Source organism: Mastomys coucha, unplaced genomic scaffold, assembly GCF_008632895.1.
Source record: "Mastomys coucha isolate ucsf_1 unplaced genomic scaffold, UCSF_Mcou_1 pScaffold1, whole genome shotgun sequence".
Classification (NCBI taxonomy): domain Eukaryota; kingdom Metazoa; phylum Chordata; class Mammalia; order Rodentia; family Muridae; genus Mastomys; species Mastomys coucha.
Window position 1 is genome coordinate 31,236,259 of NW_022196891.1, and position 17,141 is coordinate 31,253,399.

Below are 17,141 nucleotides of genomic sequence, written 5' to 3' on the forward strand. Positions count from 1 at the left end.
TGTGTGTGTGTGTGTGTGTGTGTGTGTGTTTGTGCGCGCACGCTTACAGAAGCCAGAAGAGAGTGCTGGGTCCCTGGATCTGGGGTTATATACTCGTGAGTCATTATGTGGATTCTGGGATCCAAACCACTTGAACAGTGAGTGCTTTCAGCTGCTGAGTCTGCCCTCCAGACTGACTTCTGTCTGCTCTGTAGATCAGCAGGTCGCTCCTTCCCTTTTCTTGGAAGGGAGGGAGTGCCACCACCAGGTTCCTGTCAACTGTAAAGTGAAGTGAAGGACCACTAAGTGGGCTAAGCACAGTAGAATCTGTTAACTTTTCTGTCACAAATCAGCAGATTTTCACTTTAAAAAAAAATTCTAAACTTACACCCTGAAGACCCAACTCTAAGTACCCTTTCTCAAGCTACTCCACTTTGTTTATGCTACTCCACCTTGTTTATGCTACATTTCTGGGTAAGAACTGATAGAGGCCTTCTCTACTCTGTAACCGTGATTATGAACTTGACCACAGGAAAGACAACTTGTTCTGTTTTAGGTCTTGTCAGCTTTAAAGCTTTGATTGAAGAATCAGAAATGAAGAAATTCCCAGACAATGATCTTTTGCGTCACCTTCGCCTGGTCACGCAGGATGCAGAGAAGTGTGCGTCTGTTGCTCAGCAGTTGCTCAATGGCAAAAGACAAACGAGGTATATATTTCTGACTGTATGAGAATGGAGTCCATGGCCTCTGAGCCCAGAGACTTGCCGGCATCTCCGAGTATTGAATGTATGTGTTCTCTTATAGGTATCGGTCTGGTGGAGGCAAGTCTCAGAATCAGTTGACGGTGAATGAACTTCGACAGTTTGTGACTCAGTTGTATGCTCTTCCATGCGTCCTTAGTCAAACACCCTTGCTAAAGGTAAACATAGAAAGATCTAGGACTTCGGGTATATTTTATATACCCAATTGACATCATTAAGTAATCCTCTTTGGTGGTTAATTTGTTAATTCGTGTGTGTGTGTGTGTGTGTGTGTGTGTGTGTGTGTCTGCAGAGGCCAATGGAGAGCATCAGATGCATTCAATCTGGAATTAACAGTGGTTGTGAGCCACTGTAACTACATGGGGGCTGGGAACTGCATCTCTGTTCTCTTGAAGAGTGGCAAGTACTCCTGACCTGAGCCAATAATCTGCTCCTAGAACATCAATTCACAAATATTTGAGTTTTTGTTTGTGGGGATAGTTGGTGGGTATAAGAACATTATATTAAAAGGAAGATAAAGTTGAAATTTTTATTGTGAAAATGACCACTGAGTCTAACATGATGACTCACATTTATAACCCCAACATTTAGATCCCAAGGCAGGAGCATTGCCATAAGTATGAAGCCAGTCTGGGCTCCATAGTCAGTCCGGAGCTGGAGAGATGGTTATGAGCTCTTGCTACACAACCAATAGGATCAGAGGTTGGATTTCCTGTCCATGCTTCTAACCCCAGCCCCACTCGGTTCCAGAGCTAAGGCGTGTTGGCTTCCTATCTGAAAAAATGTGAGGGCCATGGTGGTTCATGGAGGGAGCCTGCCTTGGAGAAATAGGGAACCTTTTTGTTGTTGTTGTTTTGTTTTCTTTTTCTTTTTTTTTCCCCTTTCCTTTTTTTTTTTTTTTTTTTTTTTTTTTTTTTTTTTTTTCGAGACAGGGTTTCTCTGTGTAGCCCTGGCTGTCCTGGAACTCACTCTGTAGACCAGGCTGGCCTCAAACTCAGAAATCCACCTGCCTCTGCCTCCTAGTGCTGGGAAGGCGTGCGTGCGCCACCACCGCCTGGCAGTGGTGATTAATGTCCTACTCTGCTCACCTCACTTGAGAATGCCTTATCAGGTACAGTAAGAAAAAGGGACTACTAGCCAGTTCTTAGCATTGGTATAAATTTTCTGTTGTGACCTCATTTTGGCTCTCAGGTAGCATTTATGTTGCTTTGTTCACTCACATTATTACTGACTTATTGCTATTACTGACTTATCACATTATTACTATTATTATATGGCTTAGTGAAGAAAGCTACCCCTCTTTTTCTTTTTTCTTTTTGGTTTTCTGAGACAGGGTTTTTTCTGTGTAGCTGTCTGGAACTTGCTTTATAAACCAGGCTGGCCTCAAACTCAGAGCTCCGCCTGCCTCTGCTTCTCCGGTGCTGGGATTAAAGGTGCACACCACCACTGCCCTGCTGAATTTCAGATTTTAAGTTAGAAAAAGGCCACATACTGAACTTCTATTTTGATGTTATGACTTCTATTGTTTGCCTTTGTTTTCTTTTAGGATCTCTTGAATCGTGTGGAAGATTTCCAGCAGCAAAGCCAGAAACTGCTGTCTGAGGAAATGCCTAGTGCTGCTGAGCTCCAGGAGTTGCTGGATGTCAGCTTTGAATTTGATGTTGAACTTCCACAGCTCACTGAGATGCGCATTCGCTTAGAACAGGCCCGTTGGCTAGAAGAGGTTCAGCAGGCTTGCCTGGACTCCAGCTCCCTGTCTTTGGATGATATGAGACGACTCATAGACTTAGGGGTGGGGCTGGCTCCATATTCTGCTGTGGAGAAAGCTATGGCCCGCCTACAAGAGCTGCTGACAGTGTCAGAGCACTGGGACGACAAAGCCAAGAGTCTGCTCAGAGCAAGGTAGACAACACAACACAGTCTCTAGAGCTTTGGATGCTAGGTGAACCGTAAAGTGTAGGATACAGAGAGAGGCCACTATTTGGCAAGTGCTTTTAAATGAGTGTTGTCCTTGTAGAATACTTGTGCAAAAAGCTGATCTGTGTGGGCTTGCTTTGATACATGAGTAAAGAAAATTATAGGGTTTGTGATAGACACTTTTAATCCCAGTGCTTGGGAGGCAGAGGCAAATGGATCGCTGTGAGTTTAGATCATTCTGGCCACATAGTGAAATCTTGTTTCATAAGAGAAAAAAATCTTTTTTTCTTATTTTACCATTTATGAAATAAATGATTTAGATGGAAATGACCATTGTAAAGATAATGCTGAATGAAATTTCCCTATGGTCTCCAATGGTACTGTCTTTGGAAGAAGAAAAAGTTTACAAAAGTAGTGGATAAATAAATAAATGCAAAATGAATAGAATCCAGAGTTATGAAAGACAAATGTCTGAAAGTTGATGCATTCATTCTGTGCAGTGATGTAATACAGAATATCTTCAGTAGAAATTATTTTCCTCTTGTTTGGTATGGCTGGATACATCATCTGTTTTAGACCTTAGATAGAGGTGTGATAGGCGTCTGTGCTAGGGTGGAAATGAAGTCATTTCCTAATCCTTCTTTCTGTGTGGCAAATCTTTATTGATTCAGTAGACAACACAGGCATTAAAAAGTCTAGGCTACAGATACTGTCTTGCGTTCCTAAGATAGTGGTCATTGAGCTAAAGGTGTGAAATCTTTTGCTATTATTGTGCTTTGAGTATATTAATGTTTTAGAGAATTTAAATTTTCTTAGTTTATCTGATTCTTAACATTTTATCTGGCTTAACATAGAAGAAATTACCAGTTATTAGTATTAGTAAGTTACTTTTTACATTAGAACTTTGTTATTTCATAAAATCAGGAACATGTAGAACTGTGTTTTTAGACTCTGGGGCTGAAGAGATAGCTCAGCTGGTAAAAGTGCCCCCTGCTCTGTTGTAGGACACAAGTTCACAGTTGCCTGAACCTAGCTCCAGGGCTTCCTGTGTCCTCTGCAAGGCACTCCTGCATGCACATGTAAATGAAAAGATGAAAACCGTACTTGCTTTCAATATCTTGATCATTTGAAATGAGCCAGTTTGCTATGTAGTGATCAGTGCCATTTAATTTCTGTTGTGGTGGTGAATTTCTTTAGAAATGATCTTCCTAGTCTTTTGGCATCTATAAGAAAATGCAGTTTGTGGCTGCAGAGATGGCTCTGCAGTTAGGAGCACTGGCTGCTCCTCTAGAGGACCACATTTCAGTTCCCAGCACCCACATGGCAGTTCACCACTGTCTATAACTCCAGTACCAGGGGATCCATGGCACCAGGTAGGCGTGTGGTGCACATACATGTGCATGCAGGCAAAATACTCATACACATAATGTAAAATAAACCTTTAAAAAAAGAGAGAAGAAAAATGCAGTTGTGACATGTCTCTTTTGCTTTCACAGACCAAGGCATTCTTTGAGTAGCCTTGCTACAGCAGTAAAAGAGATGGAGGAGATCCCTGCCTACCTGCCCAATGGTACAGTCCTGAAGGATTCTGTGCAGAGAGCCAGAGACTGGGTTCAGGATGTGGATGCATTGCAGGTAGGTTGAAAAGGAAAAATGTCCTCAGTCTGTACATGCAGTTAGTTGTAGTTTCCTCCTACCTGCATAGGCCTGGGTAGTGCCTTCAGAGTTTGACAGCAGCGAGCAGAGGGATAGGCAGATGGCAGGAACAGGAGGTTACAGTTTTTCAAGACAGGGTTTCTTTGTATATCTCTGGCCGGCCTTGAACTCAAAAATCCGCCTGCCCCCCAAGTGCTGGGATTAAAGGCATGCGCTAACACCACCCAGCTTGTGTGTGTGTGTGTGTGTATACAACTCTTGATGCGTAACAGCTCTCAGTAATGTACGACCATGACCCGCACACTTTCTTCTCTGGCTTCTTAGAGCTGTTGACCCTTATCTCTGTGTTGTCTTTGGTTGTGACTTTTGGGGTGTGAGTGAGTGTGTGTGTGTGTGTGTGTGTGTGTGTGTATGTGTGTGTGTTCACTTGTCATTTAGTTCATAAATGTGTTAAAGCCTTTTTTAGATTTTCACGTGTATGTCTGTTGTGCCTCTATGTATGTTTGTGCGTCACATGGATGCCTGGTTCCTGAGGAATTCAGAAGAGGGTGTTGGGTCCCCTTGAACTGCAGTTATATGTGGGTTACATTTTAACATTTTCCCCAACTTCTTCTCTCACTCCTTAGACATCTCCAGTGGGTCCCCTCTCCTCATGTTCCCTCTCTCTCATTCTAACCCATGGGCCTATAGGTGACATACTGAGTCAGAATGTTTGCCATGAGAACGAGGATGTTGTGTATAAGTAAATGATTCTTAAGTGCTGATGTTTTAAGAAACATTGGGCTTTCTAGCTTATATTTTAATTTCCTGAGTAATTTGTACTGAATTTTTTGAGGAAGTCACCACTGACAAGTGAATTGGGGTAAAATATTATCTTTAAAAAATGCAAGTCAAACTCACTCTTGAGTTAGTACAAATATTTCTGTTGAGATAAATTTGATACTGTTCATTGGAAACAGTGTGACAGACTTTATATTTATAAAGAGTTTATAGATATAAACAGACAAAAGAGATAATTATGTCACATTTTTTATCCTTTGGAGCCTAGCATTAAGTGTTGAGTGGAAAACAAATGTTACTTATTCCTCACTCATCTACCCTTGCTGAATTTAACATGTTGAAGTTATGGAGTCATTGACTGTGAGTTAAACTGAAGTATACTTTGCCTATTTTATGTATAAGTATTCTTTTCTTAATTTATTAGGCAGGAGGACGTGTGCCAGTGTTGGAAACACTCATTGAACTTGTTGCAAGAGGCAGATCTATCCCAGTACATCTGAATTCTTTACCAAGATTGGAAATGTTAGTAGCTGAGGTTCATGCTTGGAAAGAATGTGCTGCTAAAACATTCTTGCCTGAGAATTCTCCATATTCTCTGTTAGAGGTAAGTTTGCAATGAGCTTGTGTGCAGGAACTGTGATCTCTAGTTTGCATTCAGTTTATAGCATCCAAAAGTGACCTCACTGGATCTATCTAATTGTGAGTTGTTTTAAGCAACTTTTAAATGTTTTCTGGCTTCATTTAGGATATAGTTGGAAACATTTTTTTCACTAGGTTTTGTGTATGTGTGTAAGATAAGAGTATCTCTCTGTTCTCAGGTAGCCTTGAATTATGGCAGTCTTCTGCTCTGCCTCTTAGTTCTTGGCTTGCAGCTGTGTGCACCTCCACAACTGGCTGTGTAACAGTTTCTGTTTATGCTCAAATTAGACTCTAATCCTGGCTATGATTCACTACCTTTGTTTTATGTGTATGGCTGATTTGCCTGCATCTATATCTGGGCACCATTTGTGTTCAGTGCCCATGGAAGGCAGAAGTTTGTCCCTTGGAATTGGAGTTAGATAGCTGTGAATCTTATGGGTGCTGGGAATTGGACCCCAGTCCTCTGGAAGAACAGCCAATGCTCGTAAGCACTGAGGCATCGCTCCATCCCTACTGCCCGCATTTTTAGTAAACCTGAGATATGACCTTACCAAGTTTTCATGAGAAGCTTAAGAATATTTTTATATTTTTTGTAAGCTGTGCATTATCATTGGAATCAGTTGGCATATATCATTTTAGCCTATTTCATTAAATATGGAATAAAAGGCTACGTTTTTGGAGCCTGTTTCTCTTCCTCCTGTCCCTTTTTTTTTCTTGTTTAATCATTGCGTGTGTGCATGCATGCATGTGTGTGTGTGTGTGAGTGAGATGCATGCATGCATGCCTATGAGTAGAGTTTTTAAAGGCAGCACGCTTCAAAGAAACTGGTCAATTGTAAGAAATGTACATGCATGTGTTGCACTGCTTAGGTCTTTAACTCGGTTAATATGACATCTGTTTTACCATTGGCTCTGTTTTCTCTCTTACATTAGGTTCTTTGCCCTCGGTGTGACATTGGCCTTTTGGGGCTGAAAAGGAAACAGAGAAAGTTGAAGGAGCCCTTGCCAAGTGGAAAGAAGAGAAGCACCAAGTTAGAGAGCCTGAGTGATCTGGAGAGGGCTCTGACTGAGAGCAAAGAGACTGCGGCAGCCGTGAGTCCCAGGGTTTCTTCTGTTTTATTTTGGGGAGGGCAGTTTCTTACCCTTTCAGGACTATGTAGGAGTAGCAGCATGGTTAGCAGAATAACTTTGAAAAGTGCTTGAGTTTGCCAAAAGAATTTTTGAAAATTGTGAAGTTTAAAGTGAGGTCTGTTTCCGTGGTAAAGCCCTTGCCTGGCATTAATCAGTGTCTGAATTCTGCAAAATTACAAGACACAAAAATCCCCACAGGTGCATACAATTTGAAGTAGCCCTGGTTGTCTTGGAACTCACTATGTAGACCATGATATCCTTGAGCTTGCCTCTGCCTCCTGAGTGCTGGGATTAAGGTGTGTGTCACTATGCCTAGCTCAATCTGAGCCTTGAATATTGAGAGTGCCTGTGGATTATCTAGAAATACTAGCTGAGGAGATCGAGGCTGCCAGAAAGGTGAAGCTGCAAAGTTAACTTGTTAACTTGCCACAGGAAACACACCAAGAGCATCTAGGAGCTGGGTGGGCGGCTCTCAGGAGGCAAAGGCTATGGATTTGAGTTGCAGCCAGAGCTACAGGACGAGACACTATCTCAGAAACAGTTAAGGAAAAAATTATACTGCAGAATTGAGTCTTGCCCACATTTTGTAAACATTGTTGATTGAAGATAGTACCCCAGAAGATTCAGCAGTGTCTGGCTGATGCTCAATGAACAGAGTGTCTTGGTGAAAGGGCTCAGGTGTGCTGAACTTGATCAGTGGGTAAGGCCTCACTAAAATGTGGAGCATAACTAAGAATATAATTATGTGTCACAGGACAATGGGACACATTTTAGGAAATGTGTTGTTGGTGAGTTTAATGATTGTGTCACACCAACAAGCTAGTCAGTATCAAAGTAGTCTACGGTGGCAGTAGACAACACAGCCTTAGAGGATCACTGGAGTAGACTGTCCATTCCTGACCAAGATATCCCAATGTATACTGAAACTTGACTGTGGAACTAGGCTGAGTAGACTCGTCTTTGGGCCACAGAGTGTTTTCTCTAGTAGCTATCTGACACTGAAAAAAATTGCCTTGGTTTACTTAAAATTTTGACCCCTAGAGTCTGTTCTTTTTAAAGATAGGCAACAGTCAAATCTTTGGGAAGTTTGGTTTTGTTTTCTTCCCTTACAGTTGTATGTTGGTATGTTTCTACTACTTGAGAACTGTTCGGGTGTTTCCTTTTAGGAAGACTTCATTGAAAGTGGTAGTTCTCTCCTTGAAATACACGAATGCCTATGTCTGCTGAGCATGCATTATCGTTCATAGATTGTAGTGTCTGCTCCTGGCTGTGTGCATGCTATGGTCCTCATTTGCTCTCCATTGCTGAGCTGTAGGTGGGGACCTTGTTAATACATAACATACACATGCATACATATGTATGTATCTATTTATATGAACATTACATTCAACAAAAATAGATGCTATTTTAATATACCATTAGTTTGTTATTGATTTACTTCTGTACCTACTCCCCCTCCAAAAAAATAAAACTTCTTTGTGTATCTACTGAAAATCTGAAAAAAAGTAATGGAGAATTGGTTCTATCCTTATGATTTAGGCATCTCATCTGATGAATCAAGATTGATCTGCCTTGGTTCTTAAAGAATGTGTTTCACTGGTGTATCTGTTTTTTCTTGGTCCTTTTCCTTGAGACAGTTGGCCAGTTAATCTGGGCAGATCCCCAGTATCTAGTAAGCACTTAGTCTGACCTTGTAAAGGTCTAGAGAAAATGTGTTCAAAATTTCATACAGTCTTAAGACTGTGAAGTTGATCCTGCTTATGGTTTTTTTTTTTTTTTTTTTTTTTTTTTTTTTTTTTTTTTTTTGAGACAGGGTTTCTCTGTCCTGGAACTCACTCTGTAGACCAGGCTGGCCGCGAACTCAGAAATCCACCTGCCTCTGCCTCCTGAGTGCTGGGATTAAAGGCGTGCACCACCACTGCCTGGCTCTGCTTATGTATTTTCAAGCCTCTTCATAAGGTTAATAGGTTTGTGCCACCATGTTCAATTTATGGAGTGCTAGGGATGGATTCCAGTGCTTCATTCATGCTGGGTGAGAACTCTTTAGCCGCATCCCCAGCTCCAGATGGCTTTCTATTTAAGTTTTTTTATTTTTTTTGGTAAGATACTAGTTTCATAGCCTATTATTGCTGTGTTCATCGCATCTAGATTCCTTACCAATGAACCACAGTAAGACATAGAGTGGCCACTGTTGCAATGGCTGCTTGAACCCCACAGTCACCAGACCCATTGTAGTTCAGACTGGATTGAAGCTCTGGCTGCACTCAGTCCTCTTGTCTTAGCCTCCTGAGTGCCACACTTTCAGTCTTGAGCTACCTCTCCTGTGCCTTTCTAAAAGACCACAGAATCTAAGGGAATGAATACGGATAGAGAAGGTCAGAAATAAGCAGACATAAAGTCTTTTCAGAGAAGTGAATATTCTAGGCAATAAATCTACAAGAGGTGGCACAACATGTTAAGAAGTTGCTAAGTAAATAGTTGTATTTACTGTGTGCAAAGCAGAGTGTCGTGTCCCATATCTCAGTAGAGTCTCATCATAGACCTTGTTGGGTTGCACCTTGCTGTCCTGTTCATTTTGTGCATGCAGAAATTTAGCCATAGTAGAGTGTAGCTTGGCCAGAGGCAGAGCTTGCTTTGGATTTGAGTGCAGATAATCTACTCTGGAGCCCATCTAATTATTTAACCTTTAGGATTTTGAGTTGTGGAGGAGGGATAGACAATGTCTTTGATGGCTAACTTCTTTTCAGATGGCAACTCTTGGGGAAGCTCGCCTACGAGAGATGGAAGCTTTGCAGTCTCTCAGATTTGCCAATGAAGAGAAATTGCTGTCATCTGTCCAAGATGTAGAGATGAAAGTCTGCTTGTGTCAGAAGACTCCAGCCACTCCCATGATCCAATGTGAACTCTGCAGGGATGCTTTCCATACTAGTTGTGTGGCGGTACCCAGTATTTCACAAAGTTCTCGAATCTGGCTCTGTCCTCACTGTCGGAGGTCAGAGAAGCCTCCATTAGAGAAAATTCTGCCTCTGCTGGCCTCCCTACAGCGTATAAGAGTTCGTCTTCCTGAAGGAGATGCACTCCGATACATGATTGAAAGAACCGTGAACTGGCAACATAGAGCCCAGCAACTGCTTTCTTCAGGGAATCTAAAACTTGTGCAAGACCAAGTGGGCTCTGGACTGTTGTTTAGCAGATGGCCAGCCTCATCGGGACAGGCATCAGCAACAGATAAGGTGAGCCTGCACTTTTTGGGTTACTGTGGTTAGCATAGCTCTGTCATTCTGTCTGGTGTGACCCTCCCTGAGACCCTTCACTATCGGCCCTTCATTATCCTTTCACCTTATATGGACTCTGAGCAAATCTGATCAGGCTTATGCAGCCAGCCATCTTGCTGGCCCCTACTTTTTGTTTTTTTGAGGAAAGGTCTCAGCTAGCCCAGGATGGTTTTTGAATTTACTGTGTGATGTTGAACTGCTGTTCTGCCTCTTTTGAGTGCTGAGGCTGTGAGCATGTGAGACTGTTTGGTTCTGGGGACTGAAAGTAGGACTTAATGCACCAGACACTTGAGGGACCAGACCGCACCCCCATGTCTTTCTTAGACATGCTGTTTCTGTTGTGCCTGTGTGTACCTCTTCTACATAGAATTCTACTTCATTATCTGTAAGTCTGTATGCATGGTTAGTTTATACATATAAATTTTTGCTTGATTGAAATTCTTTCCTTTCATGTAAGTCATGGTGTGGAAAGGGAAACCAGCACTTGCTTGTCCTTTAAGGGAGAAGAACGTTTGAAGAGTTGGGATGCGTTTACACGTTTGTGTGTAGCCTCTGTGGAGCTGTCTACTCTGGGTTTTGAGACAGGGTGCCTTCACTAGAATCCAAGGCTGACCACTGAGCTCCAAGGATCTGCTTGTCCCTGCGCCGGCGTGCTGGGATTGATTAAGAACATATGCTACCATAGCGAGCTTATTGTTTTTGTCTGCTTGCTTGCTTCAGTGTAGGTGCTGGAAATCAAACTCAGGTGTTTCATGCTTATGAATGAGGAACGCTTTACAAATTGAACTGTCTCCCCTGTTCACGATCTTATTATCGAGAGGTAGATAGATCCTTTACCAGTTACCGTGCAGGTGGTAAGGTCCCTGTGTCTCCTGTGTGGGCAGCAGGGAGAGTGCAGGGAGAATGACAGTAGTCAACCCCCTCCTTTTCCTTTAAGTTTGTTACTTATGTGTGTGCATGTTTGCCACATGTGTGCCTAGTGCTGACAGAGCTCAGAAGAGGACGCTGAAAAATGGGGTTACTCTCTGTGGCTGCTAGGAATTGAATCCAGGACCTCTGTTGGGAAAAATGCTCTTAACTCTGAGCCAACCCTGCCTCTGTAATTTTTTTTAAAGATTTATTTATTTTGTTTATTTTATGTGTATGAGTACACTGTAGCTGTACACATGGCCGTGAGCCATCATGTGTGTGGCTGCTGGGAATTGAACTCAGGACCTCTTCTGGCCCCACTTACTCCAGCGTAGTTCACTGTAGCTGTCTTCAGATGCACCAGAAGAGGGCGTCAGACCTCATTATGGGTGGTTGTGAGCCATCATGTGGTTGCTGGGATCTGAACTCAGGACCTTTGGAAGAGCAGTCAGTGTTCTTACCCACTGAGCCATCTTGCCAGCCCCCAACTTTTTTTTAAAACAGCTCCTTTCATCCTGTAAGTCCTGGTTATTGAACTTAGGTCATTAAGCTTAATGGCAAGCACCTTTCCTTACCTGCTGAACCATTTTCATGGCACCCCCCAATCCCAATATATTTCTTTAACAGATATTTACAAACTGGGCATAGCACTACTCACCCGTACCCTTAGCTATTCCAAAGGGCAAGATCACTCGAGCACAAGAGTTTAGACCAGGCTGGACCTACATCTCTCTAAACAGCTTGAGGATAGATAAGTCTAGTTTGTTTGTCTGGGGTCTGACCCCCAGCATTATAAAGGTGGAAGGGAAAGGTTCCCGATTGCTATGCTTGGCTGAGCCCCAGGGCACAGGTGTAAGGACTGTGAATGGCCTGTTCTCCTCCAGCGGCTCCTCTTCAGGCTTCTCAGTAGCACCTGGTTCAATACCTGCTGCTGCTTGGGTAGCTAGCAGCAGAGTCTCTGCACTTCCTGACCAGGAGTGTGCTGAGAGTTTAATTTGATTATAAAGGGAAAGGACAAGGTTGTGGCTGGTTTTTGAGACAGGGTTTCATAAAGCCATGGATGTCCTCAACCTCCTGAACCTTCTGCTGTCCCCTCCCAAGTTCTGGGATAACAGGTGCATGCCACCACACCCAGCTCGTGACGGTTACATGCCATCTTGAGTAATTTGTCTCCTTCTAGCTAACCCTCAGTAAAGAGTTACACAAGCACTGGAAGGTGGTGTGATCTGTTCCCTTGCAGAGAAACAGTTTGTTGTTTCCCAACCTCTCTGAGGCCAGTCTGAGTTAATTTGGGAAGTTGGATGGCTTTGTTTCCAGGAGGGTTGGGTTGGCTAGGTTTTAGATGCCTGAGGAGACTTCCTGGAAAAAAAAGAAAAGAAAAGAGAAAAAAAGCCAAAGCCTCGTAATAAGGTGTTTCTTTTCCATCAGGTGTCTCAACCTCCTGGCACAACATCCTTTTCATTGCCAGATGACTGGGACAACAGAACCTCGTATTTACACTCTCCCTTCTCTACTGGACAGAGTTGTATCCCCCTCCATGGTTTGTATTTAATCTTACACTATTCCTAGATAGTAGCAGGCCATCAGGCCGGTTTTTGTAATAGATGATCTGGTATCCTTAAAGAGCTCCTGGCAGGGATGGTGTTACATGTATGTAACTCGAGCATTGCGGAGGCAGAGGCAGGGTGATGACGGGTTCAAGGCCTCTGGGCTACAAAGCAAGGAAGACCTGTTACAGTACATTTTCTAATAATGTTGATCATATTTGAAGATCTGCAAAGGACCACAGTGCACCAGCTATTCTGATTTATTTTGACTACATTTAAGGATGAGCGTTAATCTGGGCTATCTAGCACCAAACACCATGTATTTAGGGCAGATGCTAAGTCACGGACGACCTTGTTTGTGACTTCTGGAGGGTATTGAAAGTCACTCATATTTTAAATCTACCTCTTTCCCTTTCCCTTCTGGATGGCCTTAAATTCAATCTTTAGTCAAAATTATCTGTTTTTTAAACATTTGTTTTTTGTTGTTTTGTTTGTTTGTTTATTTTTTAATTTTTTAAAATTTTGTGTGTATGGATGTTTTGCCTGCCTGTATGTCTGTACCATGTGCATGTGGTGCCTACAGAATATCAGATCTCCTGAGAGTGGAATTACAGACAGTTGTGAGCCACCATGTGAGTGCTGGGAATTGAACCCAGGTCCTCTGGAAGAGCAGCCAGTGCTCTTAATTTCTGAGCCATCTCTCTACCCCTGGAAAATGATCTTGGAATTCTGGTCCATGCTCCTTTTGTCACGTGCTGAGATGACAGGTGTGTGCCACCACACCTGGCTTTTTTTCCTCTTTGTGCCTTGCCTGTGTGATGAGGGTTTTGTTAGCTAACCTTGGCCACATACTCCTATGTAGCTGAGGATGAACTTGACCTCCTGGTCATCCTATTTCTAATTCTGAAGTGCTGGGATTATAAGTGTGTACCACCAGTCATAAGAATCCTCATTTCTGAGAATTCTGCCTAAAGTTTCAACTGGAATCTCCATCCTCAGCCATATCTTACCTCAGGGTGTTCAGTCATATGGTCCGAGCTCCTTGCTATCCTCCATGCTCTAGGTCACAGTGAAATGTGTCGGTTCTGATGGAGTGGGTATTTCCCCTGTAATGCATTAGGGAATCTACATTAGCCTGGCTCTGTCACATTGTGGTTGAGGTGCATTAAGTAAACCTATCAAACTGACTGCAGTTAAAGGAGGAACGGTGGAGGGCGGAGTGGAGGTGGTCTTCTGTACTTGACAGTGCTTGCATTAACTGTCTCCGTTCCCATTCTGATTGGGTGCGGTCGTTAACAGGTTTGAGTCCGGAAGTGAATGAATTGCTGATGGAAGCCCAGCTGCTCCAGGTATCCCTTCCTGAAATTCAGGAGCTTTATCAGGCTTTCCTTACAAAGCCAAGCTCTGCTCAGCAAGCTGACCGCAGCTCACCAGTTAGATCCAGCAGTGAGAAGGTGAGTGAGCCGGAGGTTAGTTTGTGCTTGGCAGTGTCACTCTAATGATTTTGGTTGTGTCTTTGAACCACAAGAACACACAAACTGTCTACCTCACAGCTCTATTCTACAAGAGGACAGACACTGGACACCATTGGCAGCAGTTTGGGTATCACAGCTTAGATTTGGGTCCTGAATTTTTACATCTAAATTTTTCTTTTTTCTTTTTTAGGGAACTCTTCTTATTGTTCTCAAATGATATTGAGAAGTAGGATTATTTTCCTCTATAGAAGCATTGCTATAAAGTTGAAAATATAATTGTAGCTGAAAGGGCCTTTTGTTGTATTTTAAAGGTGCTAGAGACCAGATGCTTTTCATTATTCCTTTGAATCCGTAGGTAGATGCAGCCAGTACTGCAGAGATAGAGGCTGTGGGTACTTATCCTAGATCCTGACAAAGACTCTGTAATGTCTCCTGTGCCCCTTTCATGTGTATTTTTGTATGGTGTGTTTATATGTGCATATTTTCACATGTGTATGTACAGGTACACACACACACATATATATGCTTGTGATGCATTTCCTGAAGTTGATGTGTAGAATTGTGGATTGCTTTCCACCTGATTTACTGAGATTGGATCTCTAAATTGGACTCAGAGATGGCAGATAGGTTGTTCTTGCTAGCCAGCGTTTTCCAGGGATCCCTTATCTCTGCCTTGCAAGGCTGAAACCACAGAAAAGCCACCACAGCCACTGAGTATTGACATGGATTTGGGGTCCTCTTGCTTTTATGGCAGACACATTAACCGCTGAGCCATCTCCCCAATCCCTGTAATGTCCTGTGTTTCATCATCACTAAGAAGCTTGTGTACGCCGGGCAGTGGTGGCACACGCCTTTAATCCCAACACTTGGGAGGCAGAGGCAGGCGGATTTTTGAGTTCAAGGCCAGCCTGTACTCCTACCTCTGTAAGGAGCCAGCACACACATTGCCCCCATGATAAAAAAAACATACCAGGGAAGACTAAAGCTATGAGAAGAAAGATCCTTATGAAAGGTACCCTAAAATGGATCACAGCCAACCTATAGGGTCGTGACAGACAGCCTTCATAAATGCTTAGCACCGCCAGTAACTCACCTAAGGGTTTAGTGAAAAGAAGGGCCTGTGTATTTCTTTTCTCTTGCTGGTGCTGTCAGACCTTGAAGGTTAGACATATCCTTAACACCTTTCCCCAGTGGATCCCCAGTTCACCAGCAGTGATGAGCGAAGGAAGTTAAGCTGGGTGTGTGAAGACTGAGGCTATGGAGATGGTGGCAGCAGTTAGGATGCAGTGTATTCCAGGGACCATTTTGTTTCTCATTTGCATATTTTTCTTTAGTAATGGGCAAACTGAAAGCTAACATTGAATTTGTCATCTCCCACCCAGAACGATTGCCTTCGAGGGAAACGAGATACAATCAACAGTCTTGAGAGAAAACTGAAAAGACGTCCAGAAAGAGAAGGCCTTCCCAGTGAACGGTGGGATCGAGTTAAAAAAATGCGGACCCCCCAAAAGAAGAAAATCAAACTGAGTCACCCCAAGGACATGAACAATTCCAAGTTAGAAAGAGAGCGTAGCTATGACTTAGTCCGTAATGCCGAAACTCATTCCCTGCCCTCAGACACATCCTACTCTGAACAGGAGGACTCTGAGGATGAAGATGCCATCTGTCCAGCTGCGAGCTGCCTGCAGCCAGAAGGAGATGAGGTCAGTGAGGTTTGGGCCATAGAGGACGTGCTTCCCCTTAACTCAGAAACCCTGTAAGCTAGACCTCATCTCCTTGGGGCTTTCTCTTCTGCTTGTCTGCTTTGAGCTGATCTGAGTGGATTGCTCAGTTCTCCCCTCCTGATAATCTCTGCTTTTAACATCGTCCTGGGTCTCCTCCTTTTCTTGAAGAAACTCTCGTTCTTCCCTTTTTTCCTTCCTCTCGCTCCTCCAGCTTTCACCGTCCCGGCGCTCAGAAGGTGGGAGGGAGGCTGATGGAGTGAGTGCCCTTTTGCTTGCTGGCACGGGGCAGCACTGTCTACCCCAAAGCAGGCACAACCTGAAGAGTGACTCTGCCTTCCTCCCTCGGTGGCTTTGGCGGTGGAACAGCTACACTCCTTTGGTTAGCTGTTGTGCCAGAGGCCCCAGTGCGGGGACAGTGGCAAGCGGCCTGCCTGATTTTGAATGGCATTGTTTCCTCTGAACCCCACATCTCCCTGCTCTTTGTAACCAGGTGGACTGGGTCCAGTGTGATGGCAGCTGCAATCAGTGGTTTCACCAGGTCTGTGTTGGTGTCTCTCCAGAGATGGCAGAGAAGGAAGACTACATCTGTGTGCGCTGTACTGGAAAGGACGCACCAAGCCGAAAGTAAAAACAAACCCCACACTCACTTCATGTAATTCAGGACTCGAATAAGAAGACTTCCTCAGTCTCAGCAGAGCTACAGGACTGGATCGAGCCAGCCTGTACACGGTGCTATTTCTATTCCTTATGGGATCATTTTTCCAGAACTCTTTGAAAAAAAGAAAAAACAACTAAAAAATTTTTGAAACTTTTTTGTAATTTTTTCCTTAAAAGCTGTTTGTGGTTGTTGAAGTTTAAAATGCTGACTGTTTTTTGCAGGGGTCTCCACTGATTTCGAAGGTATTGGAGTTTGCACCTTTTTGTGTACAGCATAACATTGTACTTCTGCCTGGGATATACCGGCTTAAGAGTCCAACTCAGTTTCAGGGCCCAGAAGGGCACCAGAATTCAGTGACCCTCACTGAGCAGCCGCTCTCCTTTCTCTGTCACCACATTGGGGGATTTTAAGTTTTCACTTTGGGGCTTTTGTTTCTTTCTTTCTCTCCTTTTCCTTTCTGGTAGGCTAGTTTATTTATCTCAGCAATAACTTCTATGTTGGTTTCAGTGGCTGGAATTAAAACAAAACAAACTTCTAAACAGTGTGTTGGTGCTTTAGCATTTGGTTAATGTACAAAAAGCAAATGTCTAGTTTCTGGTGTCACTGCACTAGTGATGTAGAAAGAGACTGCGCTGTAAGTAATCGCCGCAGCTGTATTTTGGCTTTCTCCCTACTCGGTTCTTCCCTACCC

General features: G+C 43.3%; 1 protein-coding gene across 6 annotated transcripts in view; it reads left to right on the top strand.

Annotated features, from left to right (window-relative positions):
• Kdm5b (lysine demethylase 5B) overlaps positions 1-17,141 on the top strand; it is a 78,136-nt gene that overhangs the window by 60,216 nt on the left and 779 nt on the right. For 4 of the 6 annotated variants that reach the window (XM_031383343.1, XM_031383332.1, XM_031383325.1 and 1 more), the window contains 11 exons: positions 536-686; positions 784-898; positions 2,287-2,642; positions 4,154-4,292; positions 5,518-5,697; positions 6,665-6,823; positions 9,610-10,095; positions 12,475-12,586; positions 13,893-14,047; positions 15,451-15,771; positions 16,283-16,989. In XM_031383343.1, the coding sequence (XP_031239203.1) occupies positions 536-686; positions 784-898; positions 2,287-2,642; positions 4,154-4,292; positions 5,518-5,697; positions 6,665-6,823; positions 9,610-10,095; positions 12,475-12,586; positions 13,893-14,047; positions 15,451-15,771; positions 16,283-16,420 (2,312 nt within the window). In that variant the 3' untranslated portion in view covers positions 16,421-16,989. Of the gene's footprint in view, positions 1-535; positions 687-783; positions 899-2,286; positions 2,643-4,153; positions 4,293-5,517; positions 5,698-6,664; positions 6,824-9,609; positions 10,096-12,474; positions 12,587-13,892; positions 14,048-15,450; positions 15,772-16,282 lie in introns of all 6 variants that reach the window. The other 2 variants (XM_031383319.1, XM_031383314.1) reach the window with 1 other exon arrangement.